This window comes from Hyaena hyaena, unplaced genomic scaffold (genome assembly GCF_003009895.1).
Source record: "Hyaena hyaena isolate Hyena2069 unplaced genomic scaffold, ASM300989v1 scaffold_28, whole genome shotgun sequence".
In the NCBI taxonomy this organism is placed as follows: Eukaryota; Metazoa; Chordata; class Mammalia; order Carnivora; family Hyaenidae; genus Hyaena; species Hyaena hyaena.
Window position 1 is genome coordinate 2275157 of NW_024080660.1, and position 27406 is coordinate 2302562.

Sequence of the window (27406 nt, forward strand, 5' to 3'; positions counted from 1 at the left end):
TTTTAAAAATTTTAAAAAAAAGAAGAAGAAATGGGTCCAGACAAGAAGCCTGCAGCTCTGGGGGCCAGTCTTTGGAGAAAGCCAGGGAAACATCTGCTTGATGTAAGATACAAGGGGCTGACTGAGCTGTCTCTTCTTCAGGATAATCTTCCCTAATCCCTCAATCTAGGAGAGGGCTCCCCATTGTGTCCTGCTCTGCCTCAGGGCTTGTCACCCTGGGTTTTAACTTCTGTCTACTCGTCCATTTTCCACGCCAGGCTGGGTATCCCCAGGAAAGCAAGGCTCCAGCTGCCAATGCTCCCTGGTATCCTCAGGGCTGGCTATAAGCCCCTTGCACATAGGTGCTCAAAAATATTGGTGGAGTGAGTGAAGAAAAGAATGAATGGATGAGTAAGCTAGAAGCAGGAGATGCAGAGCAGAAACCAGCCTGGTCTGAAGCAGGTGTGCTCACCGGAGAGGGTGCCGGATGGGAGGGCCACCCTCTTCAGACCTGCTGATGGCACTAACCTAGCTTCCCCATAGGCCGGAGGTGTGGCATCCAACCCAGACAGCTGCGGTGAGCATGGAGCCATCCTGGGGAGCCTCTTAAGCTGCCAGTTAGCCAGCTCGTGGCCAGGCTTGGGTTTCATTAGAGTGAGGCATCTGTTCTATAAACCCTTCTACTTAGAAGCTCTTGCCTTTCCTATTCATTCTCCTTACTATTTTTTTTTTCTTTTAAAGAACGCTTCTTTTGAAAATTTCCATCCAGTTTCAAACAAGCTAAGACGAACAAAAGTATGCGCCTGCCCCTGGGCTTGGATGGAGAGAGGGCTCCAGTAACTTGAGGCTGCTGGTTCTTCAATCTCCATTGCGTATCCGGGTCTCGCCTAGGCTCTGCAGGTCTAAGACGAGTAAGCCCTGTGGTCTGCATTAAGAGAGATCTCAGGCTGGGTGGGTCAGAAAGTTACCACCATCGAAGTGCTTAGGTGAGGATACGCACAGGCTGGCTAGGGGGTACTCAGGAGGTGGGGGGCGGCAGTGGAGAGGCTTGTGGAATCCTGTGATGATCCAGGCTGTTGAGGCCAATGGCCGGGGAATTCTGGGAGGGAAGTGTGAGAACAACAAAGCCCTTGGCCATGCCAACAAATGTCAGTAAGTGTTTTTTAGCACCTACTATGCCCCAGAGCAAGTACATTGTCCTGGGGATACACAGATGAAAATGAGTCATGAAACTAAATTTCCAATTTAAATTCAATGAGGTAGAAAGTTGAGAAGTGGTGACAAGATGCCATGGGAATCCAGAGGGAACTCTTAGCCAGGGTTAGAGCTGGAAGCCTTAGCCAGCTTGAGGTTCAAGGAAGAGTGTTTTTCAGAATGAGTCTCCTTTTTTTTTAAAAAAATTTTTTTAATTGTTTATTTATTTTGGAGAGAGAGAAAGAGACAGAACACAATTGGGGAAGGGGCAGAGAGAGAGGGAGACACAGAATCTGAAGCATGCTCCAGGCTCTGAGCCATCAGCACAGAACCCGATGCAGGGCTCGAACCCACAAACCGTGAGATCATGACCTGAGCCAAAGTGGGACGCTTAACTAACTGAGCCACCCAGTCACTCTTAGTCTCCTTTTTTGTAAACTAACTTTATTTAACAATAACATACATGACAGTAAAGACTACCTATCGCCTGATAAGTGTTTACAAGCTGAATATACTGGCATCCTCAGCACACAGAACAAGAAACAGAAAGTCCACAGCTTTCTAGAAGTCCTCTACCTGCCTCGCCTTCTTTTAGTCATTACCTGCCCCCGCAAGGGTAACCACTGTCATGATTTCTAACAACATAGGTACGTTCTGCCTGTGTTTCACACTTGATATAAACAGAGCACTATCTTATGTCTGGCTTCTTTCCCTCACTATGTTTGAAGATTTGCCCACACTGTTGTTGCTTGCAGCCATTGCCCACTCACGCTCATGTGCCACATGTATTCACTTTGGGAGGACGCAACACAGTCCATCCATTCTACGGTTGATGGGCACTGGATGCTTCTCGGTTTGGGGGCATTATGGATCGCGCCGCCATGGGTGGTTTTGTACGGGCATTGGTGAGCATATGCTTGTTTCTGTTAGTTATATACCCAGGAGTGGAAGTGCTGGGTCACAGGTCCCGGGCTGGGGTCTACAGGGTGAGGATGAGTTTCCTAGGCAAGGTGTGGGATGGGTCACCGGCTTGGTCTGCAGCATCAGGAGGGAGGGCAGTGACAGAGAGTGAGGAGAGGGATGGGGCAGGGGGAGCCCACAGCAGGGTCATGAAGTCCAGCGGTATACTGAGACCCTTCTGACTACTTCCTGTATACTTCCCAGTGGCTCCTATTACAAATTACCATAAACTGGGTGGTTTAAAACAACAGGGGTTGATTCTTTCGTGTGCCAGAGGCCAGAAGCCCAGAGTCAAGGTGCCAGCAACACTACACTCACTACAGAGGCTCTCAGGGAGAATCCACCACACCCCTCTTCTAACTTGTGCTGGCTGCCAGCTGCCTTGGCTTGTAGCCACATCTCTGCCATCTCTCCCTCAGTCTCCATATCACCTTTTTCTCAGGGCATGTCTTATAAGGGGCACTTGTCAAGGGCCCATTCAAATAACCTAATTACACGATCTTCCTCTTAATCACACCTGCGAGGACCCTTTTCCTAACTTAGTATGGTCACATTCACAGGATCTAGGCATTAGGACACAGACATCTTGGGGGGGGGGGGCACCATGGAGCCTAATGCTCCATCCCTCACCACCATCCTCAGAGTCCCTGTCCAGTTCCTTTCTTTGGAAAGCTCTCAGGCCCCTTTCTGATGGCTACACCTGTCCCTGCTGGCCATCACAGGCCAGGTTTCCCCCTGATCCTCAGACATTTGTGAATCTTCCAGTACTAACGTTCAAGGCTCTGTCCAACTGCGTCTGTGGTCCTGCATCTTTCCCCAGGCTGCGGTGGACTCCCTGTCTGTACACACAGGCACGCATATGCCTCCTCCAGTGCTCAGCAAGGCTCTGCACACAAGGGCACTAGGAACAAGGAACTTAGGCTGAAGGCATCTTTGCAGCAGGGTCCGGGCCAGCCCAGGGCACCATGCCTACAGCAGTCCGGTGGCCGGCCCTTCTCCATGTCCCCTCTCCACGACATCACCACCTCAGAGGGAACCTGGCTATTACCTTGTCCCAGGGCTTCTGTGGTAGTCCCGGTTACACACACACACACACACACACACACACACAGAGGAGGGAGGAGTTTGGGGGAAGGGGAAGGAACCCAGCCCTTTGCTCTTCCTTGGAGGAGGCCTGGAAGACAGGAATGCCTTTGGCTGGGGACCCTGGCCAGAGATCAGAAGATCAAAGGATGCGAAGATCAGGGCTGGGGCAGGTGGCACTCACTTGGAAGCATCCAAGAGAAGCAGCAGCTGGTGCCTCCTAAGGGCAGGGCTGACCCAGAATGCCCTCCCCTCCCCTCCCATCCCTTAGCCTCCCGGCCCCATTTCCATTGTGCCCCTCCTGTGCTGCTCCTCCAGGAGAAGGTGTCTAGAGGGTGAATGCAGGGGAGGGGAGGGCTGCTAACTAGCATCCATGCCACTCGGTAGGCACAGCCACTGCCCCTGACACACAAGGATTCTCTCCTGTAAGCCCCACAATTCCGGGAAGAGGAGCCATTACATAACACGTTAGAGATGCAGAAGCTAAAGCTCAAAGAGGAAAGGCAACCTGCTCAATGTCAAACAACTGGTAAGTGGTAGAGCCAAGATACAAACTCAGGCAGGCTGACACCACAGCCCACAAGCTACTACACCCTAACAGAAGGTGCGGAACTCTGTTCAGTCCAACTGCAGCGTGAAGGAGTGAGGCTAGACTTCGGGAGGGACTTCTTGCTGGGTGGGGATGGTAGATCTAGATCTTACATCCAGTCTTTCTACAAGTCTGATGAACCAAATAAGGAGGGAGTTGGAGAAGAGGGTAGGTTGTTGGGGCGCCAGCCAGAAGGTAGGATGGCGGCAGCAAGACTGGAGAGAATGAGCGAGAAGGAGGCAGGAGCTGCCCTGGGGACCAGGCGTGTGGGACCTCAGGGGCCCCAGGGGGCTCAGGATGGCAGGATTCCGGCCCCCACCCCCTTGCTCTGTTGCCAACTGGGTGAGCAACAGCAAGGTGAGGCGTGCCAGCCCAGGTGGGCTTGGAGGAGGAGAGCTGAGTTCCGGAAGGTTCCACTGGTCCTCACAGCCCCTGGAAGTGAGACTCAGAGCAAGACACTAGGCGATGGGCGGGGGCCTCCTGGGCCAGCCCTAATCCCACTGCATTGTTCCCGGACCTGCGACCTTGGCCCTGCTTCTTGGCCCTTCAGCCTCAAGGTGAGCTGCATACCATGCAGCCTGTGCCCCTGGGGACCGAGCTGTCACTGTGGCTGCGCACTGGCTCCTGTGTGCAGCTGGGTTCAACCGAGCAAACTGGCGGGGTGTTGGCTTTGCCACTTACTAACTGTGTGAGTAGACGTGAAGTAACTTGATATTTCCCAGTCTTCTTTTCTTCATTTAAAATGGGAATAAATAATGCTTCACTCCCTGGCTTGATAAAAGGATTAAATTAAATGAGACCAAGGATGTGGCAGAGCTCTATAAACTTTGAAAGGCATTCAAATGGAGGGGAGCTGTAGAGCCAGAGGGGTGGGGTTGGACACGATTTGGGACTTTGGCATCAGAGGGGCCTTGATTTTGCCAAGTCTCATCTGTAAAATGGGTCTGTAAAGCCTTTAGCGCAGTGTCTGTCCCAGCCAAGGTAGCTCTTATTATATGCTCTGAGCTTCCAGCTTCTGCTCTTTCCTGCTAGATTCAAGTTGAAGCTGAGACTGGGTCCGATTTTGAACATCTTCTGGCCAGGGTCTTGGTGCTGTCCCTGGCTGGGGTGGGGGGTAGGTGGCAATTGGGTACTCCTTCGTGTGTCTGTCCATGGAGGTAAGTGGAGTTACTGGGTTGGGAAGAGGAGGAAGGGATCCTGATGTGAGAGGAAAGCTTCCATTTGGGATGTGAGGCTGGAGTGGGGTGGGAGGAGTTGGGGGAACATGATTCTGAATAGAGGGGCCTTTCCTCTGTTTTCCACCCCTAGACACACCCTGCCCCTTTATCCTGTGAAATAAAGGCTAAAGGCAGCAGGACCTCAGCTAAACAAACAGGGCTCAGGGCTGTGGTCTGCATACAAAGCAACTCTGGGTCCCGCCCTCCGGTGGCTCCAAGTCTTTCCCACCTGTGCCCACTCAGCTCCCCACCCCACCCAGCCCTTCTCCTGGGGCCCCCGGGAGGGGAGCTCAGGGATGTCCCAGTCTGAGGAGGGACACATATCTTCCCCTTGGGGAGGTCTTATACAATGGGATGTCACAGTCCTCTCTAAGGTGCTTCCAGCCTGATAGGGCAGACAGAAGTCACACCCGTACACCTCCACACACAGAAATGATGCTCTTCTAGATGGAGCTGGACATCAGAATCAGGGTCAGAAAAGATGTGGCAGGTTAGTGGAGACCAGAGCTTGACCCAATTAAGTGGACAGTCCCCAAATGCATAGCCACTGCTGCCTTCCCTTGCTAGGCTTCTTTTCCCTCCTGCTGCACATCTGTCCTATGTACCTCTTCAGTCTTTGTGGCCAGGGTCTGCCTGTGACATGTTCACCCATCCTTTGCTGCATAGAAAATGGACCTTGAAGCTGCTGCTGCTGCTGCTGCTGGTGTGTGTGTGTGTGTGTGTGTGTGTGTGTGTGTGAAGCACAGGTAACTGGGAGCCATGGAGGGTCTCCCAGCCTGTGTGGGGAGACCGGGCACATGAACGAGCAATCTGAAACCAGGAGACAACAGTTTGTAGTCTAGGACAGGATTGTGTGGCCCAACTGTGACTGAGCCCTCAGAGCCTGGAGTCAAAAGATGGTACGAATTAGTCTGAGGAGGCTGGGTGATACTCCAGCCACTCAGTGCCAGCACTCGTCACTCAGCCTTGTAATTGTCCACTCTTTTGTCATTGTCCCAACTGGACTGGGCTCTTTGAGGGCAGGGATCATACACTGGCCTCCTTTCTGTGCCATCAGAATTTGAGGAGACCTACACCATACAGATGAAATATCGTCATACCCAGGAGTGACATTACCTGACTTCTGTGGTCTTTTAACCCAGCGCTAAAACTAAAACCAAAAACCAAAAACCAAACAAACTGAAAAAACATTCTACTTTTCTCTCACCTGACTTCTAAGAATGTCTGCTTCTCAGGGCACCTGGGTGGCTCAGTCACTTAAGCGTCTGACTTTGACTCAGGTCATGATCTCACAGTCATGGGTTCAAGCCCTGCATCAGGCTGTGTGCTGACAGCTTAGAGCCTGGAGCCTGCTTCAGATTGTGTCTCCCTTTCTCTCTGCTCCTCCCCTGCTCACGCTCTGTCTCTGTCTCTCAAAAAGAAATTAACATTAAAAAAAATGTCTCCTTCCCTTGCCCTTAGCCCTCCCTGATCTACCAGAATTAATTGGGTCACTTGCTGATGGTGGTGTGGGTTTCCTGTCTCTCCCTGGTTCAGGCTGACTTGAGCACGCCTCGCGTTGCTTAGCAGCCACAGGGGACCTTCTCTCCCCTTGCAAATGAGCCCCAAGTCCAGGTGCCAGGACCTCCCCGTTCATCTCTCCAGCTTCTCTCTTACTGTCCACGACTCCCCTCCGTTCTGTGCCCTCCTGCCAGGCTGGAAGGCATGGTTGTTATAAACAAGGGAGCCAGACCATGCCACAGTGAAGCAATAGCCCTTTTATTTAAATATACAGCACTTTTCTCACTTTGTGCAAAGCCTAAGAGAATGTGCTGTGCTGTCATGTGTATGAAGACAGATACACTTTATCCTGATTGAAGTACACTCCCTTGTTTGGAAATCTGGGAAAATTACAAAAATCCAAGAGAACTTTGTGTCAACTAGTGTGCTTAGAATCTCAAAGAAGATTGCAAGTACCACGTCATCTCTGATAAGGAAGTGCCATCTAGGGGAATCAACTGGGCAGGGAACGCTGCTTTAGAAAACCCAACAGCAATGTGGTGGGGTGGGAAGAGCATTGCCCTGGGGCCTACGAGACCTAATTCTCAGTGCCATTAACTTGTTCTGTGATCTTAGCTAACGTTATCCAGCTTTAGAGGTTTCCTCCCTTGTAAACTGATATCAAGCAGGCGCAGGAAGAGGAAAGTACCTTTCCTTCAGGGGGTGTTTGGAAATGCGTGGGTTGTTTTGAATGGTCACAACAAGGGAGATGCTACCCACACTACGAAGGGACAGGGAGGGAGAGGGACGCTAACAGCCCCACAGCGAATGGCGGTCCCGTCCTCCCTGCCAAGGAACCCCTACCCCACCGTGTAACATGGGGTGCTCCCCGGATGCCTTTCGCTCCGAGCTGAGCGACTCATGCCTCGTATCCACCCCACCCTCATTTCTGCCCCAGGAAGCCATCCCGGTTTACCCGATCCCCCTTCTGCTCCTCTGTTTCAGTCTCGAGTCTGGACACACACTTTTAATTGTGATAATGGCTGCGGGAGCAGCTTGTAAACCACCCACCAGAGTACATGTGTAGGTTTTTTGTTGTACACAATCCTTCCCCAGCAATGCTGTAAACTCATCCAGGGCCCGGACCTTGCCCTGTGCTTTGTCTCTGTCCCCGGCAATGCCTAGCACTCTGTCGGGCGCACTGCAGCCAGTGCGGAGGCAGTGACCTGTCCTGCTGGAAGGGACCTTGGTGTTGGCCCAATTGAGCCAGGTTCCCTGATTCCAAATGCCATGTTCTTTCCTCTTTACTTTGTCACCTGCCTCTCTTGTTGACAGAAGAATTCAGCAGATATTCTCGGAGTACCAGATGGTTCCCGTGACAGACAGCCTATCTACTGGCCCTTTTCAGGGAGAAGGAACCCCTCCCTGCATTGGGCTATTCTACATTGGCTTGTTCTGCTCCCCACCAGCCCCCAAGCTGTCTCCCACCATGGAGGGAAATGTGTCGGGCCAGGGCTGGGAAGGGTTACTGCTTCAGGATATTACAGCAGCCCGTCAGGCCCTAACCGAAGGCTGTCGCCCCGAAGGGAAAGGGCCAAAGAGAAACCTAAAGGTCTTCTGTAGTTTTCTGATGGGTCCTTCAGAGGAAGGCCTCGCTTTGACCTTTTCTAGAGGATGCTGAATTAAGAGACGAGTGACAGTTGTTAGCGACAGGTCCCATGGACTGAGCACCAGATTGTCACTAAGCACCGACTAGGTTCTTTATAGAGAGTATGCCCTCAAAGAGCAGTGGGAGAAACTCAAATCGGACGACAGGAAGAACTCCCTAAGAGCAAGGGCTGTCAGCCCCGGGAGGAGAATCTGGGGAAGGCTGCATCATCTATCTCCATCTATAATGCGTTCCTTGGATGTTTATTGCACACTCCTATTTTCCGGGTGTCCCACTAGGATTGGAGGATACAGAAAGGGCTAAGATTTCATCCTCGCCTTGAAGAGGCTCATAGTCATATGGGTCATTATATACTAATCATTATAGTTCAGTTAGATGAGTGTGATATTAATAAGGCATATTTATTAAGCACTATGTTTTACATTTAATAACTTGTATAATTCTCACTACAACTAGTGTGAGGCAAATACTATTATTATCCACCTTTTGCAGATGGGAGAATGGATGCTTCCAGATGTCCAGGGGCATGACCAGGATCACGCTGCTAATGAGCCTTATGCTGGGGTAATAATGAAGGTGGGGGCAGTGCAAGGCGCATGGCGGGAGCTCATCACTGGGGGCGTGTGGACAAAATATCGTAGGGACACAGGGTGTGCCACACCAGCTCTGCCTGCAGGGGCTGGGCAAGCCCTCATCAGAGAGGTGACCTTGGGGCGTGGTCATGCCTGGGAACAGGGGCTCATCTTCTGGTCACTCTAACTGTCCTTTACCCGGCAGCAGAGATGGGCAACGTTAGCCCACAGTGGAGATGGTGCAAAAGGGGGTCCAGCTCCCTGGGCATCTTGCCAAGCCAGGAGAACCCAGGGACTTCACCTCTCTCTGTTTCTCCTCCCAAAGGAAAAATGCAAACAGAACAAATTCGCCAGCACCCTTGGGTATTAGCCAGATCGCCAGAGAGTTAGGTGGGGCCAGGGGAGAGTCTCCTGTTACCCCACCCCCCTCCAGTTTCCGGTCTTGCTGCTCTCTGTCCCCCACCCCCACCCCCACCCCTGGCCCCAGTTCTCTAGCATCCTCCCTCTTATCAAGCCCTGTTCCTTGTCTCCCTGGTGACACTGCCTCACCCAGCTTCCTTGGGTGGTCTGGTTGCCTCACAGGGTAAAGCTCTGAGAACATTTTCCTAATGTGCAGCCAGAAACTTCCACTTCCTGTGCCCAGGGCTGCCCCTCACTTCTCTCCCCTCCCTTCCCCTCCTGCCAGCCTCACCCCACTGACCCTCTCCTGCCCGCCCCCACCCCCCTCCACGCATGGCTGTGTCCAGCTACAAAAACATATAGGCCCTCTGGGCACTGCAAGAAAACTTGTGAATGGGTGTGTATCCCATCCTCTGAATCCCCGGCAATTTGACTGAGAGAAGCAATTTGCAGGGCTCAGTGCAAAATGAAAATGTGGTGCCTCTTTGTTCAAAATGTATTGAGGATTTCAAAATGACAACAGGAGAAAATTGAACTAAGCTGGGCCCCTCTGAGTGTATGTGTCTGTGCGACTGCATAGATCACGTTCCAGCACAGGTTACAAGCCCAGGAAGCCGGTCCTGTACAGCCCCAGAGTGCACCTGTGTGTGTGTGTGCGTGTGTGTGTGTGTGTGTGTGTGTGTGTGTGTGTGTGTGTCATAGCGACGGGGTGGGAGTAGTGGGGCAGGCGTCGGGTACCTCATTCAGCCACAAGTTAGACCCCCAAACACCATCACTGAGCAAATTGTGCCCCTTCCTGGGGCTTGGAGATAGACCAGAGAAGGGACCTGAAGCCAAGGGAAGGAGCTGGGCTTGCCAGGGGTCACATAGCCAAGAAAGGGTTTCCAACCACAGGAGTGAGACTTGAGTGAGGCCCTTTGTTTCTCTCAAGGAATATCTTTTTTATTTATTTTTATTAAAAAATTTTTTTAACATTTATTCATTTTTGAGAGATGGAGAGAGACAGAGCATGAGTAGGGGATGGGCAGAGAGCGAGGGAGACCAGAATCTGAAGCAGGCTCCAGGCTCCAAGCTGTCAGCACAGAGCCCGATGCAGGATTCAAACCAACGGACCGTGAGATCATGACCTGAGCCAAAGTCGAAAGCTTAACCAATGGAGCCACCCAGGTGCCCCTTTCATTTATTTTTAAACATTTTTAAAGGTGTTTTGTTTTTTTTTTTTAATTTTGACGGGGTGAGGGGGGCAGAGAGAGTGAGAGAGAAAGAGAGAGAGAGAGAGAGAGAGAGAATCCCAAGAAGGCTCCATGCTGTCAATGCAGACCCCAATGCGGGGCTTGATCCCATGACCCTGGGATCATGACCTGAGCCCAAATCAAGAGTTGGATAGTTAACCGACTGAGCCACCCCGGCACCCCTCTCCCAAAGAATTGCTATCTTTGTAACATGTAATGCTATGAGAAAGTTTATGATTCTTAATAGTACAATACTCTAATGTGCACATGCACAGATACACAGGTGTGTCCTCACACATGATGCACACATACCCAGCACCCCACAAGACAAGCACATCTAAGAGCTCATGAGCCCAATACATGCCCCCCACCCTTATAGATACTTACAAGTTCATATAGCTGAGCAAATGCAGCCACAGCCAAACCCTAGGCACCCCCACAATCAGATGCCCTCTTACTTCCCCTGGGTCCAGGCATGGCCTGAACGTGCTCTCTGGCTTGCACAAGGACAGCTGAGTCCCCAGGAAAGTCCATAGCTCAGAACTGCCGCTTCACAGGACAGCCCCTGTGTTCAGAGTTCCTGCATGCTGACTTCCTCCCGGAGACAGCCCAGGCACCCCCCACCCCCACCCCAATGCCAAGCGAGGCCCAGTGCCTCTTTCCAGGGGCTTTCACCATTCCTAAGGCATGTGGCATCAGCTTGGAGGGTCTCAGCTTTGAAACTTGCCTTGCACCTCCCTCCCTCAGCTCGCCACATTCCTCTTCCTTCCCCTTTCCTGGGCACCAGCCTCACCCCTTGCCTTCTGTGAAAAGGCCGGGTCTGAATGGAGCTCCCCTCCAAGGAACCCACACACACACTCTCCCGTGCCCCCCCTTACAGAGCCCTGCAGCTGGGCTGTGTGTTGTTTTGGGCAGGAAGTGGGGGCGGGCACGGGGTGCAGGCCCCCTCCTCGCCAGGGGAGAACAATGAGGCCGCTAGTCAGGGTGGGGGGGCGGAGGGCGTGGGGTGGGTGCATGGAGCCACATCAGAGCCTCTGAGGTGCGGCCCCTGGAGGGACAGCTGAGTGATGAGGCCTGAGTCACATGCCCCGCGTGCTCCTTGAACTCCCGCTCCCTCCTGTGGGGACACGTCCAGAAATGCACAGGGTAAATATTTAGAGGTAATCGTTTTTGTGGCACCTTGTGCTTCCCCGCCTGGCTGAGAAGGAGCCAGGCCCGGGACATGAGGAAGAGGCATCCAGTCCGATGCAGGTTCCGTGAGCCTCGCCATTCTTTCCCCCACCATGGTCCAGCGCACCCCTGCGTCTTCACCTCTCTGACGGAACGCTAGGCTGGCGGAGCCTGGAAACACCCTGAGAACCAAACTCTGACATGAAATCCATCAAAGAGTCCTCTTGGTTTTGCTCCTTAAACTGTGGCCATCAGCACCCTGGCAACACTTTCTGCCTAGCCCTCTAGCGGGATGGGGCCAGCCGGGGTTGGCCCTCCTGTCCCCACATGGAGCGGAGAGCAAGCTGTGGACAAGAAGCCGCCCGGATTTCAGCACGTCAGTTCCTTGGCTCTACCCTGCACGGAATGTCTTCCTTATTCAGAGGACATGGCGTCCGGAGTCCAGGCTTTATCAAAGATAAAGCATTTGAGACTAAACAGTCTTTTTATAGATTGGAACCGGGCTCCCAAGCACACATTGCTTCACCGTCTCCAGCCTGCTTTTCTGAGCACGCACAGAAAGCACACTCCTTTCTGGGGCGAAAATGGAGACTCACAGGTTTGATGGGAAAAGGGCATTCCTAAGGAAGGGAGAAAGCAGGAGAAAGCCTAGGGGCGGTACCCAGCAACGTGGTGGTCTGCTTTGGGCCCACATCTATACCCCTCGGGGAGGTGCTGGCAGAGCTGAGAAGCAGCTGGTAAGAGTTTGAAATAGGATGGAACCCAAATGTGAGACACACACATGTAGTCCGACATTTCTACTCAGCCAGGCACAAACTGAGAAGGAAATGCTAACAGAGCAAGACCAACAAAGAAGGCACCAACTCCTTCCCACCTACCCCTCCCCCGCTCCCTGCCTACCCCCTTCCCTGCCTACCCCCCATCCCCACCTACCCCCCCATCCCCACCACTTGTTGACTTAGGACACTTGCCCAAAGGTCACTGAGGGACAGACAGAGGGAAAAAGGCATGTTAATTGTATATGTACTATTTGTTGGGCAGTCTGTAAGCATTGGCTCATTTAATCCTTACAAGGATCCTAGGACTTTAGTGTTATTCATCCCATTTTTATGGATGAGGAAACAGAAGGTCATAGTGGTTAAAGGCCCAAGATCTGATAGATAAGTAGAGGAAAGAGTTGACCTCCGGGTCTTAAAAAGAATTTTTAAAATGTTTGTTTATATATTTATTTCCCTTAAATAGTTTATTGTCAAGCTGGTTTCCATATTACACCCAGTGCTCATCCCAACAAGTACCTTCTCCTCTCCCCGACCCCCATCAGCCCCATCAGTTCTCAGCATTCAAGGGTCTCTCATGATTTGCCTCCCTCCCTCTCCCCTTCTTCACCCCCATGGTCCTCCTTTAAGTTCCTCCTACTCCACCCATATGTGAAACTTGTTTATTTATTTTTGAGAGAGAGTGAGCATGTACACAAGTAGGGAAGGGGCAGAGATAGAAAGAATCCCAAGTAGTAGGCTCCGTGCTGTCAGCAGAGAGCTTGATGCAGTGCTAGAACTCACTTACCATAACATGATGAGCTGAGCCAAAGTCAGATGCTTAACCCACTGGGCCACCCAGGGATCCCCACCTCAGGGCCTTTATGACTTCAAAGCTCAATGCTTTTCCCTCTTTGTTTTCTTGAGTGTGAAATGGAGATAACAATGGAATCTACCTTGGGGCTGTTGCGAGAATTACATGGAATTATTTGGTTAAAGGTTAAGCCAGTGTCTGGCACAGTAGGCCTTGTTTGGGCAGTGACCCTGAAACCACCCACTGGATCTCTCAGATAATATAGGGAGGATGGACTGATCCAAGGTGGGCTCCACGGAGGGATCAGGATCTGCGTCCCACGGCTTGGGAATCTAGGCATCTTCTGGGATGTGCTCGAGGTGGGGTCCTCTGACCAGAGGAAGGGAGGGGTCTGTGGGAGCTAAGCCAAAGGAAAAGTGGCTGGCAGAAGACTCAGAGGGCAACAAAATCCCACTGGTTCTGGGATCAAATAAAAGGATGATCCCTTATGGCCATTGCAGGGCTGAGCACACCAGTGCATGGATATTGCATGGATCGTAATGTCAGGAATCCTTGGGCTTTGATTTCCCCATTGGGTAAAAGAAAGCATGAGGTGTTACTTGTATTCAGTGGCTCCTCCCTTCTGCTCTGAAACTCTGTGAGTTGTTCTGCAGATTCTCCCATTGCAGGAAGGCTAGCCTTCTTCACAGTCCTAGCGACGGCCATTCCTGGGGGAGTCTGGCGGAGGAAGGAGAAAGGCAGAGGGCAAAATTGGAAACCATGGAGGGAATGCACATATGGAACTGGAAGACCCGACTCCCAGTCCGGTGCTCACTCTTAAAGGATGCACCTGCTGTGGCCAGGCTGGCTTTGGAATTAGATGGCATGGGGTGTGTGTGTGTGTGTGTGTGTGTGTGTGCGTGCGCGCGCGCGCGCGCGCGCGCGCATGCGTGCTGTGGGAATGGTGGGGGCTCTCTGTGGGTGTCTGGAGCTGGACAGTGCAGGTTGGGGCCGCTGGGTAGCTCACGGCTCCCTTTGCATTTTCTCTCCACGCAGAGACCTGAGCATGAACAACCTCACAGAGCTGCAGCCTGGCCTCTTCCACCACCTGCGCTTTCTGGAGGAGCTGTAAGTAGATGCTTCCTGGGTCTGGGAGATGGAACTTTGGGGCCACTGGTAGCTGGAGAAGCCAGGGCTCCCCAGGAGGAGGGCTGGAACTCAAAGGAAAGGGGCCTGGGGAGCTGTTCTTGCTAGCAGGGTATTCAGCTGATGCCTGGGCCAGCTGTGGACCCCGGGTGTTGTTGTGGGGCCACATGGTATGGGGACTCTGAAACCTAGCTCATGTCCTTTCCGAAGTCAGCTCTAATTTGCACCTTTCCCCTCTTTCTGTCAATGGTCGCATCTCTTCCTAGGGGCCATCTTTGACCTGCTCCCTTGCCCCATGTCCGGCTACCGGCCACCCCCAAGAGCCACCGCCCTGGTGGTTCTTTCTCTGCAGCATCTCTCACCTCGACCCCTTCTTCATTGTTCCCACTGCTACTGCCCTAAGTGTCCACTCAGCTGGAGGCTGCACCAGCCTCCCAACTGAGATCTCCTGCCTTCTTACAAAGATACTCTGCACATCTTCAGGGTGCATCTCGCCAGCTCAAGAACCATCTCTGGTTCCCATTGCCCAAAGGATTCCCTTCTTCTTCTCCTTCTTCTCCTTCTCCTTCTTCTCCTTCTCCTTCTTCTCCTTCTTCTCCTTCTTCTCCTTCTTCTCCTTCTTCTCCTTCTTCTCCTTCTTCTCCTTCTTCTCCTTCTCCTCCTCCTCCTCCTCCTCTTTCTTCTCCTTCTTTTCTTCTTCTTCTTCTTCTTCTTCTTCTTCTTCTTCTTCTTCTTCTTCTCCTTCTCCTTCTCCTTCTCCTTCTCCTTCTCCTTCTTCTCCTTCTCTTTCTTCTCCTTCTCCTTCTTCTCCTTCTTCTCCTTCTCCTCCTCCTCCTCCTCCTCTTTCTTCTCCTTCTTCTCTTCTTCTTCTTCTTCTTCTTCTTCTTCTTCTTCTTCTTCTTCTTCTTCTTCTTTTATTTTTTAGAGAGGCAGTATGAGAGGGGGAGAGGGCCAGAGGGAGGGAAAGAGAGAGAGAATCTTAACCAGGTTCCATGCTAAGCATAGAGCCTGACACGGGGCTTGATCCCACAACCCTGGAATCATGACCTGAACAGAAATGAAGAGTCGGATGTTCAACTGACTGAGCTGCCCAGGCGCCCCTGAAGGATCCATTTCTAAGACACTCCCCCAACCTGGCCTAAACCTACCTGGCCAACTTTGCTCCCTTGAGACCAGTCATGTTCACCATCCTGGTTTCCCCTCCTGCATTCGAACAGGAGACTTCCACTCCTACCTGGCATGCCCACCATCTTTCCCTCCACTCAGGCACAACCACTCCTCTATCACTGCCAAACCCAAGGCCCGCTTCCTCCACAAAGCTCGCCCTGGTTAACGCCTTCCTGCAGCTGTGGCTCTCTGTCTGCATAAATCTTCTCTTTGGTTCATGTGCCCAGCCTGTCTGCTCTGGGAAGCCAGGTCACTGTGCTCCCAATCCTTGCATTCAGCCCCACCCTGTTCCTAACCTCCACCACCCTGCCCCCAGCCTGTGTTTTCGTGGTTTTGCACCACTTTTGATCCTTGGGGCTCTACGAAGTTTTGCTTCAACCATGCAAAGCATGGGCTCCTGGCTCTGAAAACACTCACAATCCCACCTCCACCCTGGGCTCCCTGATCCCCTATCAGATTTCCCATTTCCACTCCAGACAGTACTCTGTCCCTGCTGGAGTTGTGATCCCACCAAGCCCCAGGGCCACAGCTGGGGTTTCTAGACCACATACTTACTGGGCTCCCCCTATGTGTGAAAGACAAGCTCAAGGTGCTCTGGGGGAAACCAAGATAGACCTGCCCACTACCCTCAGGGAGTTTTCCAGTGAGGCAGCAGATCTGTGCCCAGGAGCTAGCAGGTGAACATGGCAGCTGATGTGGGCACCTGGGGCGTTCTGTGTAAGGAAGTGTTCAAGGTGGGGGGGTGGTGGCCGTGGACAGGGAGCCTTTTTGGGGAGGAGTAGTAGGCCAGTTTTCTTTCTTTCTTTCTTTCTTTCTTTCTTTCTTTCTTTCTTTCTTTCTTTCTTTCTTTCTTCCTTTCTTTCTTTCTTTCTTTCTTTCTTTCTTTCTTTCCTTCTCTTAAAGTTTATTTTTGGGGGGGCATAGAAAGAGAGGGAGAGAAAGAGAACCCGAAGCAGGCTCTGCTCCCAAACTATGAGATCACGACCTGAGCAGAAATCAAGGGTCTAACTGAGCCACCCAGGGACCCCAAGCCAGTTTTCAAAGGAAGTGACAGGATGAGAGGCAGCCAGGGGCCTTCTAAGGTGGAGGTGTCACATGTTAGGTAAGAGGGGAAAGCAGGTGTGAGACTGGGGTGGGGTGGGGCAGGTGATCTATGGCACAACCTAAGAACTGAAGGTTGGTCTTCCATCTTCAGGTCCTTGAGAAGGGGTTGGGCCCATTTTAAAGGTTCCATCTCTAGGACCCTTCCCTGGCAAATGCCCGCCTCTAGAATCCAAGCTTGGGGACCCCAAATACCATGATGCCTTTCCACACATTTTTGTTTTGTTTTTTAAATTTTTAAAAAATATTTATTTATTTATTTATTTATTTATTTATTTAGAGGGGCGAGGAGAGGCAGAGAGAAAGGGAGACAAAGAATCTGAAGCGGGCTCCAGGCTCCAAGATGTCAGCACAGAGCCTGACACAGGGCTTGAACTCACGGACTGTGAGATCATGACCTGAGCCGAAGTCGGACACTTAACCGACTGAGCCACCCAGGTGCCCCTTGTTCTGTTTTTTAAACACCAAATGGCAAAGAACAAGATTCTTAATAAAGATATATTTAAAAAAATAAAAGAAAACAGCTTCTGAGGTATGTCAGTACAGCTTGTATATCTGCAGCCTCTTGGTAGGAACCAAGGTGCATAATCATGCCACTGGGGACTTGGGAACTCCCAAGTGCCTTCTCCATCATCCACGGTTCAACTCTGTTCAGTCCGGTGTGGGCATTAAGTATATTCTGTCACATGTGCTCCTTTTAGAACTGGCGATCACCCCTTGACAAACGTGGAGATGCCTAATTAGATCCAAATGTTAGGCTAATTCCCAAACCCCATTTCCTAACCCTCCTGGATTAGCGGGGGCTAGCTGTGTCATTGAGGGCACCGAGAGACAAGGTCCCATCCTGTCTGTACCTGGCCCTCCCTTGGTGACTGGATGCAAGGCAATCTGGCAGGTGAAGGTAGCGGTGGGTAACCCAGGTTAGCAGGGGAGGGGATAGGCCACTTTGGAGCAGGAAGGACAGGAGCCTGGAAGTGAATGAGGTGCTCGGCCATTGCCTATCTCCATCACCCTTAGGGGAAGGAACTTGACCTCTCCAAAATTCCTCCTTTGAAATTTGGGGATAATGCTAGGCACCACGTAGGGTTTTTGTGAGAAGTGAGAATGGGTGTGACGTACTGAACACATTGTAGATCTCAATAAATGGCAGTTATCACCCCTGCCTTCCCTTCCCAAATCCAGAGGTGCTAAGGTAGGTCACCCCGTGTGGGTTCCCTGCCAATGTCACTGATGCTTTCCCCTGATTTGCAGGCGTCTCTCAGGGAATCATCTCTCACACATCCCAGGACAAGCGTTCTCTGGCCTCTACAGCCTGAAAATCCTGTAAGTATTCCCCATGTTACATAGAGATGCGACCTTGAGAACTGGGGGCAAATGGAAGATTTGTAACCCAAGTCTCGGTTCATCACAAGCTTGCTAATTTCCTCATCTTTACTTTTCACTTTAATTGTGATTTCCATAGCTAGGCTTTCTTTTTTATAACAAACCTTCTGATTTGTAAACAAACATTTAATTGCACCTGAGAGTTATGGCAACCCTACAGGGAAGTGAAGCATGTGTGTATGTGTGTGTGTGTGTGTGTGTGTGTCTATGTGCATGTACGTGGGTATATGTGTGTGCACACATGTGTGTATGTGCATGTCATGTGTGTATGTGTGTACATGCACGTGTATATGTGCATGCATGTATATACGTGTGTGTGTGTGTGTGTGTGTGTGTGTATGTGTGATGTGAATAATAGCCAGCAGCGTAGATCTTTGTTCTCCCTGGGATGTCCCAGGCCAGGGGAAGAGGAATCCAGACTGATTTCCTTGGCTGTTCTTCCTCCTGAGAACCAACCTTTCTCCGCAGCCACAGCTCTGAGTCCCTATTCCCTCTATAAATATCTCGCTGCCTTTGGTTTTCAGGATCCTCCATCCCAGCTCCTTTCATCATTCCTTTAAAGCAAAAGGAAACTGAGAGCTGGAGAGGACCTTATGTTATTTCCTTAACTTCCCCCTTGCTACTGAAATGATGGTTCCCTTTAGAGAAGGGAAAGCTGAGGCACCATCTCTTTCCATTGAATCCATGGCTCACTTTGTCCCAACCAAGGCCGTCTCCCACAAGGTTCCCCTTGTGTTCTTATGATGACTGAGGAGGAAAGGACACAGGGGGAAGTGGGTGCATAGAGTCTGAAGGTGGGTGGGATTGGTTGCTGGGGAGGGCACATCACCACAGGAACTGCTGAGGATCTGGAAGGCTGATCCTGGAGCAACAGAATGAGCATTTGGGGCTTCCTTGTACTGGCAAACCATTCCCCAGCTCTGCTGCTCCCTCAGTCCTCACTTGACCTGCAGATCTTCTTTGTATGGTTGAACAGGTTGTTTACTGCACAAGAACATCTGGCTGAATGGGTGAGAAACTCAAATCCAGTCCTGTGCCTGGCTTGGGGCTATATCCACCTAGAAAATAATTATCTTTTCTAATTTGCTCAGAGTTGTTTATGGGCTAGCAATGGCCCCGGCCCCCTGGCCTATGAGCATCAAGCTTTTCGGTGATCACCAAACAGCCCATGGTCCATGGCTAAGCACTTTCTTCTCTTTCATGTTGTTGGTCTCTGACACCTCTGGCCTTTAGCCTCTCTGGATCTGCCTCTGAGTCTCTGACTCCAGTCTTTTCCTTCCCTCACTCTCTGCAATGCTCTTGGGTCCTCCAGCGTTTCTCCCCAGCCTCAGTCTCCTCCTTCCCTCCCTCCCTCAGCCTCTCTGTGCCTTGCCCCTCCTTTCTCCTTCTTCCTGCTTCTCCTCTCAGTCTGTCTTGATCCCCATCAACATTGCTGCCCTGGGGTGTGGGGAGGCAGCCTGAACCAGACGCACGGCGCAGGCAGCCTGCTTGGTGGCGTGTCTGTGCCCAGTGGCAGGCTCAGACCTGCAGCCGGGATTAGAGAGCGGGCTCTGTTTGCTGGGCCTTCAGAAGATGTGAGACTCCTGTCCCGTTCCTAAGACTCCGGCTTAGAGATGAGCCTCCTCTTTCTTCTTTGCCTGCATTAGGCAATAAATCAAAGCCTTGGAGAAACCGCAAGACTCCCTCCCCCTTTCTGCAAACTGGCGCCCTTGGCTCAGTGAGCTGGGCGGCCAGGAGAGGCTGCTGGTTGGAGCCAAGGACAGCCAGACCTCCCATACCCCACTCTGCCATTGACCTCCACGGTGTCCCCTCCTTGAAGACCCACCTGGTCCCCCAAAGCCTTTGCATCCATGCTTTGCCCGCAGAGTTCTCTACTTCAGAGATGAGTTGGGTGGTCTTGGGAGTTTATTCTCTTACTCAAGGGCTTCAGAGCAGGGGACTCTTCCTGCATCCGAGAGGAAGTGCTTTCTGATACCTCATGTCATTTCTCTTGCTGCAGCATCTTTCCACTGCTCAACTTCCAGACCTGTAAGAAAAACAGAGCCGTAAAGCCTACCATCGGCATAATAATCTTTTTCTGCACCAGGGGACAGTTGCTTTAGCTGCTGCCCTGTCTTCCCTGGGTCTGAGGCTCTTACCCAAACTGCAGCTTCCTCTCTCTGAGGCCTGACTCTCCCTGCAGGACGCTCTGGGTCCTTCCTCTCAAAAGCAAAGGACAAAGAAAAGGGGGGGGGGTGTTCCCTCTCTGGTCTTCTCCTAAGTGACTATGGCAGACGTCTCCCTCTGTCCTTCCCACCGCGGCCCCACGCCTGACCAGAAGGTATTACTCTTGGATCCTCTCCTTCCTCTGCTGGTTTTCCAAGTCTTCGACCCCACAGGCTCTAGTCACCAGGCTCCCGCTGAGGGGCCAGCGCTGCAGAAGGTTTCCAGCCTCAGGCCTCTTCTCAGGGCTGTCCGTGCGGATGTGTGTCCTGTAGAGTCAGGAAGGACAGAGCCGGCTCCTGCCCCTCTCCGCCATCTGAGCGGTCCTCCGGGGAGCACGGAGAGCACGGCAGCTGCTGCAGGTGTGCGGGAAAGTGCCTGCCCCTCTGAGCGCACCTGCCCTGTGCATCCTGTCAGGGTGAGGGCTCAGCGGAGGCCAGAGTGCCTGTGTCCTGACCTCCAGCCTCATAGGAGGCCCGTAGGAGGCCGGCGGGCCCTAAATGGCTCCTGCCTCACACAGAGGAGGCAGAAAAGGCAGAACGAGAGAGAGAGAGAGAGAGAGAGAAGGGAGAGAGAGAGAAGGGAGAGAGAGAGAAGGGAGAGAGAGAGAGAGAAGGGAGAGAGAGGAAGAGGGAGAGAGAGGAAGAGGGAGAGAGAGAGGGAGGGAGAGAGAGAGGAAAAGTGAGGGAAAGAGGGAGAGAGAAGAAGAGAGAGAGGGAGGGAGAAAGAAAGAGAAAGGGAGGAGGATAGAGAGGAAAGAGAGAAGGGGAGAGGAAGGAAGAGAGGGAGTGGAGAGAGAGAAGGGAGAGAGAGAGGAAAAGGGAGAGAGATAAAGAGAGGGGGGATGGAGGAAAGGAGGGAGAGAGAGAAATAAAGAGGGAGAGAGAAGAAAGAGAGGAAGGGGGAGAGAGGAAGAGAGAGAAAAGAAAGAGAAAGAGGGAGGGAGAGAGAAGAGTGAGAGAGGGAGAGAGAGAGAAAGAAAGAGAGGGAGGAAGAGAGGGAGAGAGGGAGGGAGGAAGAGAGGGAGAGAGGGAGGGGGAGAGGAAGGTGGAAAGAGAGAGAACATGCGTGTATGTGCCCCAGCTGCCTCTTCCTTCAGGAGTTTCTCCCCCCGCCCAACCCCCCCAGAGAGCTGAGTGAGGCTTGGGCCTTGGTGTCTCTGTTGCTGACAGCTTCACCCTCTCTGTTAGGCTGGTCTGGGCCATCTAGAAAGATTCCTGTTGGGCCTCAGTTGGTTCTCACCAGACCCAGTCCTGGGAAACAGAGGAGTCGACAGCCCAAGGACTCGCCTCCCCTCTATGCCCCCAAGAGGCTGGGCAAGAGACTTGCCCCAGACTCTCTACTCCTGGTCTGAGCCCCAAATCTCTGGGAGGCTGTGGTTTGGGGTTCCTAGATCCTGCCATGTTGTTAAAGATTGAGGCTGGAAAAGGGCGTCGGGCTGCCTCCGGGGAGCTGGGGCTCCATCCCACCCTAAGCCCTGGCCTGAGGCCGCAGAGGGGTGGGGAGGAGTGAGCGCCCGTCAGGCCCCACCCCTGGGCTGGCCTCTGGTGTTGTCGTCCTCACGCTGTAGTGAGTGGTCTTAGGCTGACATTGACTGTACTTATTCTCCTGGCTGGACAGCAGCCATGCCTGGCCCAGAGTCGGGGCTCCGTTGGTGTTGATGAAATAAATGAACTGACCCAGGGAGGAGAGACCTGTGAGCTGTTTTGGGGGTACCCTTCCCCTTGGCTCATGGGAGAAGGCTGCTGGAGGCTCCAGGGTCTGAGTCCTTCTTTTCCAGGAGGTGGGGCCTGCTGCCCTCATCTTGTCAAAAGATTGGATGTCAGGAAGTGGGTCTCATGAGCAGCAAATTCCAGAACGGGTGTCATGGAGGACACTCAGACTTCCCCTCCCCGGGCATCAGTTTTCTTACCTGTAACATGGAGATGTTGGACTACATTTTCCAACATTTTTAGCTGCAGAAACTTAAAACACAAACACCTTGTGCGGAAGTCATGAAAAATAAAACTGATGAGGGAAGATATAAGGTGGAGGAGGGGGTGGGTGGACCCCAGGCTCTATCTTGCCTGCCCACCCCAGGGACCCCAAGGCCCTTCCACAGAACCCAAGGAAGGACCTTTGTCAACCCACTGGTGGATTGCCTCTCTGGAACCTTCTAGCTATTCATACTCATGGTTCCTGCCCCCAAATGCCTCTTAGGCCAGAGAGATGTTTCCCAGCAGTGCTTCCCAGGTGACCAAGGGCTAAGGGCTAGACTTCCCCTAGACTAATGGCTGCTCGTTAGAGGCACGCTTGCAAAACTTATGCCTGATATCCCCTCACCCATATATTCGGCCCTGGAGATTAATTGGGCTGCAGTGTGGACTGGACACTGGGATTTAAAAACACCTTCCCAGGTGGTTCTACTGTGCAGCCAAGGTGGAGACCCAGTGCGTTAGACAGTCTCTGGCTTGCCAGGCAGAACCAGGGCCAGTGAGAGAAGCAGGGAAATGTGGTCACAAAAGCAGTGGCCTAGGAGGCAGGACGTGGGCCCCATACCTGATTCTGCCATTAGTTTGCTTTGTAACTGAGGGCAGGCCGTTTTTTTTTTTTTCTTTTTGCCAGTGTAAATTTGGTTTCTATGAACAATCAGCTTTCTGTAAACATCACATCTAAATAGGTAAATAGCTGCACAACTGCCTGAGCCCCCATCTCGTCATTTGGAAAGCAAAAGGGCACTACCCTCCTAATGGTACTTCTGGATTTGACAATCCACTTGCCCGTTTCAGGAGACGGGTGACGGCCAGGGAATGAGGCCAGGAACAGCAAGGGGGGAGCGGCAGAACCGTCAGCTGCCATGCTGACCCTCAGCTTAGTGGGTTTTGATTCCGTGAAAGTGAGAACTTTTTTGACAAACAGATCAGACTGCCAGGCAGGGGGAGGCACCCCAGGCACTCAGCAGAGTGATTAAGTGCCCTGGGAAGATGCTACAGCATCTGTGTTGGGAGGGAGGTACAGTTCGGACGCCTTCAAGATCTTTCTGGCTCTGGGATTTGACAGAGGAAAGGATAGGGGGATCTGAGCGGCTGACAGGGGTAGAGAGGCATTGTGGTGTTCAGGGAAGGCGGTTCTGCCCACAGCAGAGTGACTAGATACAGCTTGGGGGGGTGGCCCTGGAGCAGGGGCGGGTATGGGGGTTGGGGTGGGGGGAGCGCAGCATCCCTTCTTGTTTGCCCAACCATCATTTCTCTTGTATCCTCGCTCCAGGCATCCTAAGGCCTCTGGGCGAGAATCAAGGCAAGTCCAGTGAAGTTTTCACTCTTTATTTTATTTATTTATTTATTTATTTATTTATTTATTTATTTAATTTATTTTTAAGTTTCCACTCTCTAGATGCAAGAGGTCAACATGTCCTGAAGAAGTACTAAGCGGGGCAGGGAGCAGGAAAGATCCTGGGGCACCAAATATTATAACTGAGGGAGGTTTTATGCATCGTCTGGTAGCCTCTTCCTTTGAAAGATGAGGAAATTGAGGCCCAGAGAGGGCAAGTGACCTACTCAAGTCATCTGGTACGTGATAAAACTACGTGATCATAGTCATCACAGCCACCACATTGCTGAGCTCTTCCTTTGTGTGAGATACTGCTGTAAGTGCTTCACAGGGGTTATTTGGTTTAATCCGTTTAATCAGTGCTGATGGTCATTAGTATTATCCCCAATTTACAGATGAGGAAGCTAAGGCCCGCAGAGTTTAAGTCGTAGCTTGCAGCTATCACACAGCTGGACAGAGGCAAGAGTTGAGGACACAAATCCAGGGCTGTCGAGCTTCAGAGCTGGCAGTGTGACTGTTATACTGTAAGGAAGCCAGGGAGGCACAGGTTTAAATTCTACCTTTGAGACAAAACTGTAATTGTAAAGGTCCCATCCTGCGCTGTGTGGAGCCTGGTTGGAGGGGCCAGTGGAAGAGGAGAGACCCTCAGGAGCACAGGGCACGAGCAGGAAGGGGCCCTTCATGCCACGCTCACCCAGCCTCGGGGCAGGAGCAGGGAGGCCCCCAATCCCAAGCTCCCAGTTCTCTGTCCTCAGGGCCTGTGTCTTCTCTAGTTCTCCCTTCCTCGGCTTTGCCCGCATCAGGGGTACCTCTCGGGCTCCAGGCCATCCCCCAGGCGAGGCCAACGTTCTCTTGTTCTTGCGGTGCTATGGTTTGGTTCATGTTTGGGAGGTCAGGAGAGGTAACAGGTGTATCTCTGACCAGAACAGTCACGGAGGAGGCATTAGTAACTACTTAGGCACAGTATCTTACCGCTCCCCATTTTCTGGCCTTCGCTGTCCCCTGCCATCGTGGGAGAGGCCATGCGTGTAATGGTTAGGGACCAAACCCTCTAGGATAGGTTCGAGTCAATACATAAAAAGCTCTATGAGCAGGCACCTTAGCTGTTACTATTCTTCAGCTTAAATATTAGGAAATGAGCTCCTTTTCCTGCAGCATGGTGATCTTACCTGAGCGACCCTGAGCGAGACGCGTATCTCTTCTGAGCTGTCCCCTCTGAAAGATGGGCTGACGAGCCACCTTAACGGGAGGATGGAGGACATACCTGGCATGCAGTGGGACTCACTGAATGCTCATTCGCTCCAGGCTCCTGAGGCACCCGGTCTATAAGTCTGCACCCCAAGTCTCTGGGGCTGTACCTGGCATGGGCGCTGCAGAGCAAGGTGCTGTGCAGACAGCCTGGGCTGAGGGAGGGCCCACTCGCTCTGCCTGGGCCACTCTGCAGCTTCCTTCCTGATCCCCCCTATTTCCTGGACTCCAGAGCACCTGCACCCTGAGTGCCCTCCTTCTCATTTCGGGGGCCCAGCTCTCCAGGCCTCCAGGTAAAGAATGGGCAGATGCCCACTGCCACACAGGGGCTTTTTGTCCTCCCTTGGGCGTAGGCAAGCCAGATCCTTGCTCAGTGCCCAGGTCTCAGGTCCCTTGTGCCTTGCTCAAATGTGTGAAGGCCAGCTGTGATGCCTGGGGATGCTGGGGTCAACCGTGCCCCCCAGAGGGCCAGCCCAGGCCTCCATTTCTCCCCTCTGCATGCTCTCTGCCCCTCTGCCCTGCACATAAGTTTTCCCAGGTGCCCAGAAGAGCTCCAGGACTCTTACCTATGAGGTCGTCCCAGGGTCCTGTGGCCAGGGCAGTTCCGGAAGAGCAGCCTGCTGCTGACATGCTGATCTGGAGTGCCTCACATCGTTTCTATAGACATGGATTCCACAAAAACATATTTGCCTGGGCCCCTGCCACCCTAGTGGGGGAGGGGGTGTCTTGCCCTCATCTGTATCCTCCCTTCCCCAAAGACACCTTCAGCCTTTCAGGTGCGTAGACAGGGAAAGAAAGCCTGGGGAGAAGGCCGACATTTCCCAGTGTCCTTCCTGACCCAACTGTGACAGAATTGCGAGTGCGTTGACGTCCAGCTCTCCTCGCTTGGCCAAACGTCTCCTCTGCTTCTTCTCCACGGTCCCCTTCAGCCCTGCCTCATCCCAGAAGCCCTTCTGAGACACCCTCCCGGCCGCCTTCACAGAGGGCGATGTTTCTGCAGCCTCTGACACCCCACTAACGGGGCAGGGCCCAGGAGCAGGACCCTCTGGGGCGTGGAAGCTGGGGCGGGAGGGAGGGGTGCGGCGCGGGTCAGGGAGGACGCCCCCCACCTCCCCCCGCTGCGCACACGCTGTGTGGGTCCTCCAAGCCCTGTCCTCCCTTACAGGATGCTGCAAAACAACCAGCTGGGAGGAATCCCCGCAGAGGCGCTGTGGGAGCTGCCGAGCCTGCAGTCTCTGTGAGTCACGGGCGGGCTGGGCTGGGGAGCCAGCTTCCTGGGGCCTGACTCACAGCCCCGGGCCCCCTGCCTCGTCTTCCCCTCCTTTCTAAGGGGTGGGGTGGGGGTGGGCCCTTCTTACTCCATGTTCCAGACAAAATGCCGCTCCTGGCTTTGGTTTTTTCGGGATTTTTTGTTGTCGTCAGTGTGTGTATGTGTACACTTGCGTGTGTATGCGGGAAGGAGGGCTCTAAGCCCCCACCAGAAGACTGTGGGAATGGGACCTCCCTAGGCGGGGCCACCGGGGCAGCGGTCCTGGGGTGTCTGGCTTTCTGCCACGGAGCCTGGGGCAGAGGTTGGAGATTGCCGCCCCAAAGAGGTGTCAGGAAGGAGCTATCTCCCCCCACCTAGCCTGCTCTAGCCCCCAGGGCTTGGGGGCGGGGCTAGGCTCAGACACCCATTTCCCCTGCTTGGGGGTGGGACTGCACTGAGGGGCTCACTGGCCACCCAGGACAGAACCGTGTCTTCAAGGAGCCCTGCAGTTCCTCTCTCACCCAGTGGGGGCATCATGGAGGCAAGACTGAGTCCAAGGGCGGAAGCAGAAACAGGTGCTATCTAGTGATGTCAGCCCGCCAGCTGTGATCCTCTGGGCCAGGTGCTGCGTTTTATTCACACAGTGCACATCGCCGCGCCTGGGTCATAGCAGGTGCCTAGTGCATGCCTGCTGAACCAACTGCATTTTCTAGTACATCTACATCTGATGGGAGAGTAAATAAATGTTTTGGGGGGAAATCATAGTTGAGAGACAGGAGTGGGCATAACATTTAGCCATTGGGGAAACCAAGGCACAGTGAACATGCACTGTGTCAGGACAGAGGCCTCTGGCATCATCGGCATGTGGGTTCTGTCATGGTCCCTGCCCAGTCCATGGGTGTTGAAGTCAGACAACTCTAAACTGTCCTGATTGTCCTCAGGTGGAAGGAGAAAGGAAGTAGGAAAGGTGGCTTTCCTTCCCATAACCCATATTCAGGCCCCCTTACACCGTAGACAGAGGGGCCCAGTGGTGGGGTCCCTGGCAAACTATCTGTGCCACACCAACCCACGGTCAGGGCTTTCCTCCCCTGCCCCTGCCCTGAACATTCCCTACCCTCAGCTTCGGTGTCTGCACCCCAGTGCCACTCCCCCCACCCCCTGGGCTCCCTGATTGGCCCTGCCCTGCCTCCCCCCTCTCACCTTCCCACCTTCCATCCCAATAAGTGCTGGGCCTCTGGCCCCAGGCACATTTTCTCCTTCCATCTAGTCACCACTGAACAGGGCCCGGCAGCCCAGCCTCAGAAGATCAAAGGCCAGCAAAACCTGTGCTTGATCTCCACCCCCGAGGACAGACTAAACATTTGCTTAGGGCACCAGCAAGACAGGGGCAGCCAAAACTGGAGGGCTGTGTGTGTGCAGAATTTGACATTTTATCCAAAGCACCAAAGAGGTATTTATAGGGAAAAAAATTAGACTTTTGCTAGACTTCACACTTATTTTAAGGTTGAGT

The 27406-nt window shown here is 52.7% G+C and overlaps 1 protein-coding gene across 1 annotated transcript in view; it reads left to right on the plus strand.

The window, feature by feature from the left end:
* LGR6 (leucine rich repeat containing G protein-coupled receptor 6) overlaps window positions 1-27406 on the plus strand; it is a 119962-nt gene that overhangs the window by 13809 nt on the left and 78747 nt on the right. The window contains exons 2-4 of the mRNA XM_039227626.1: window positions 14148-14219; window positions 17757-17828; window positions 25813-25884. Of these exons, the coding sequence (XP_039083557.1) occupies window positions 14148-14219; window positions 17757-17828; window positions 25813-25884 (216 nt within the window). The remainder of the gene's footprint in view (window positions 1-14147; window positions 14220-17756; window positions 17829-25812; window positions 25885-27406) is intronic.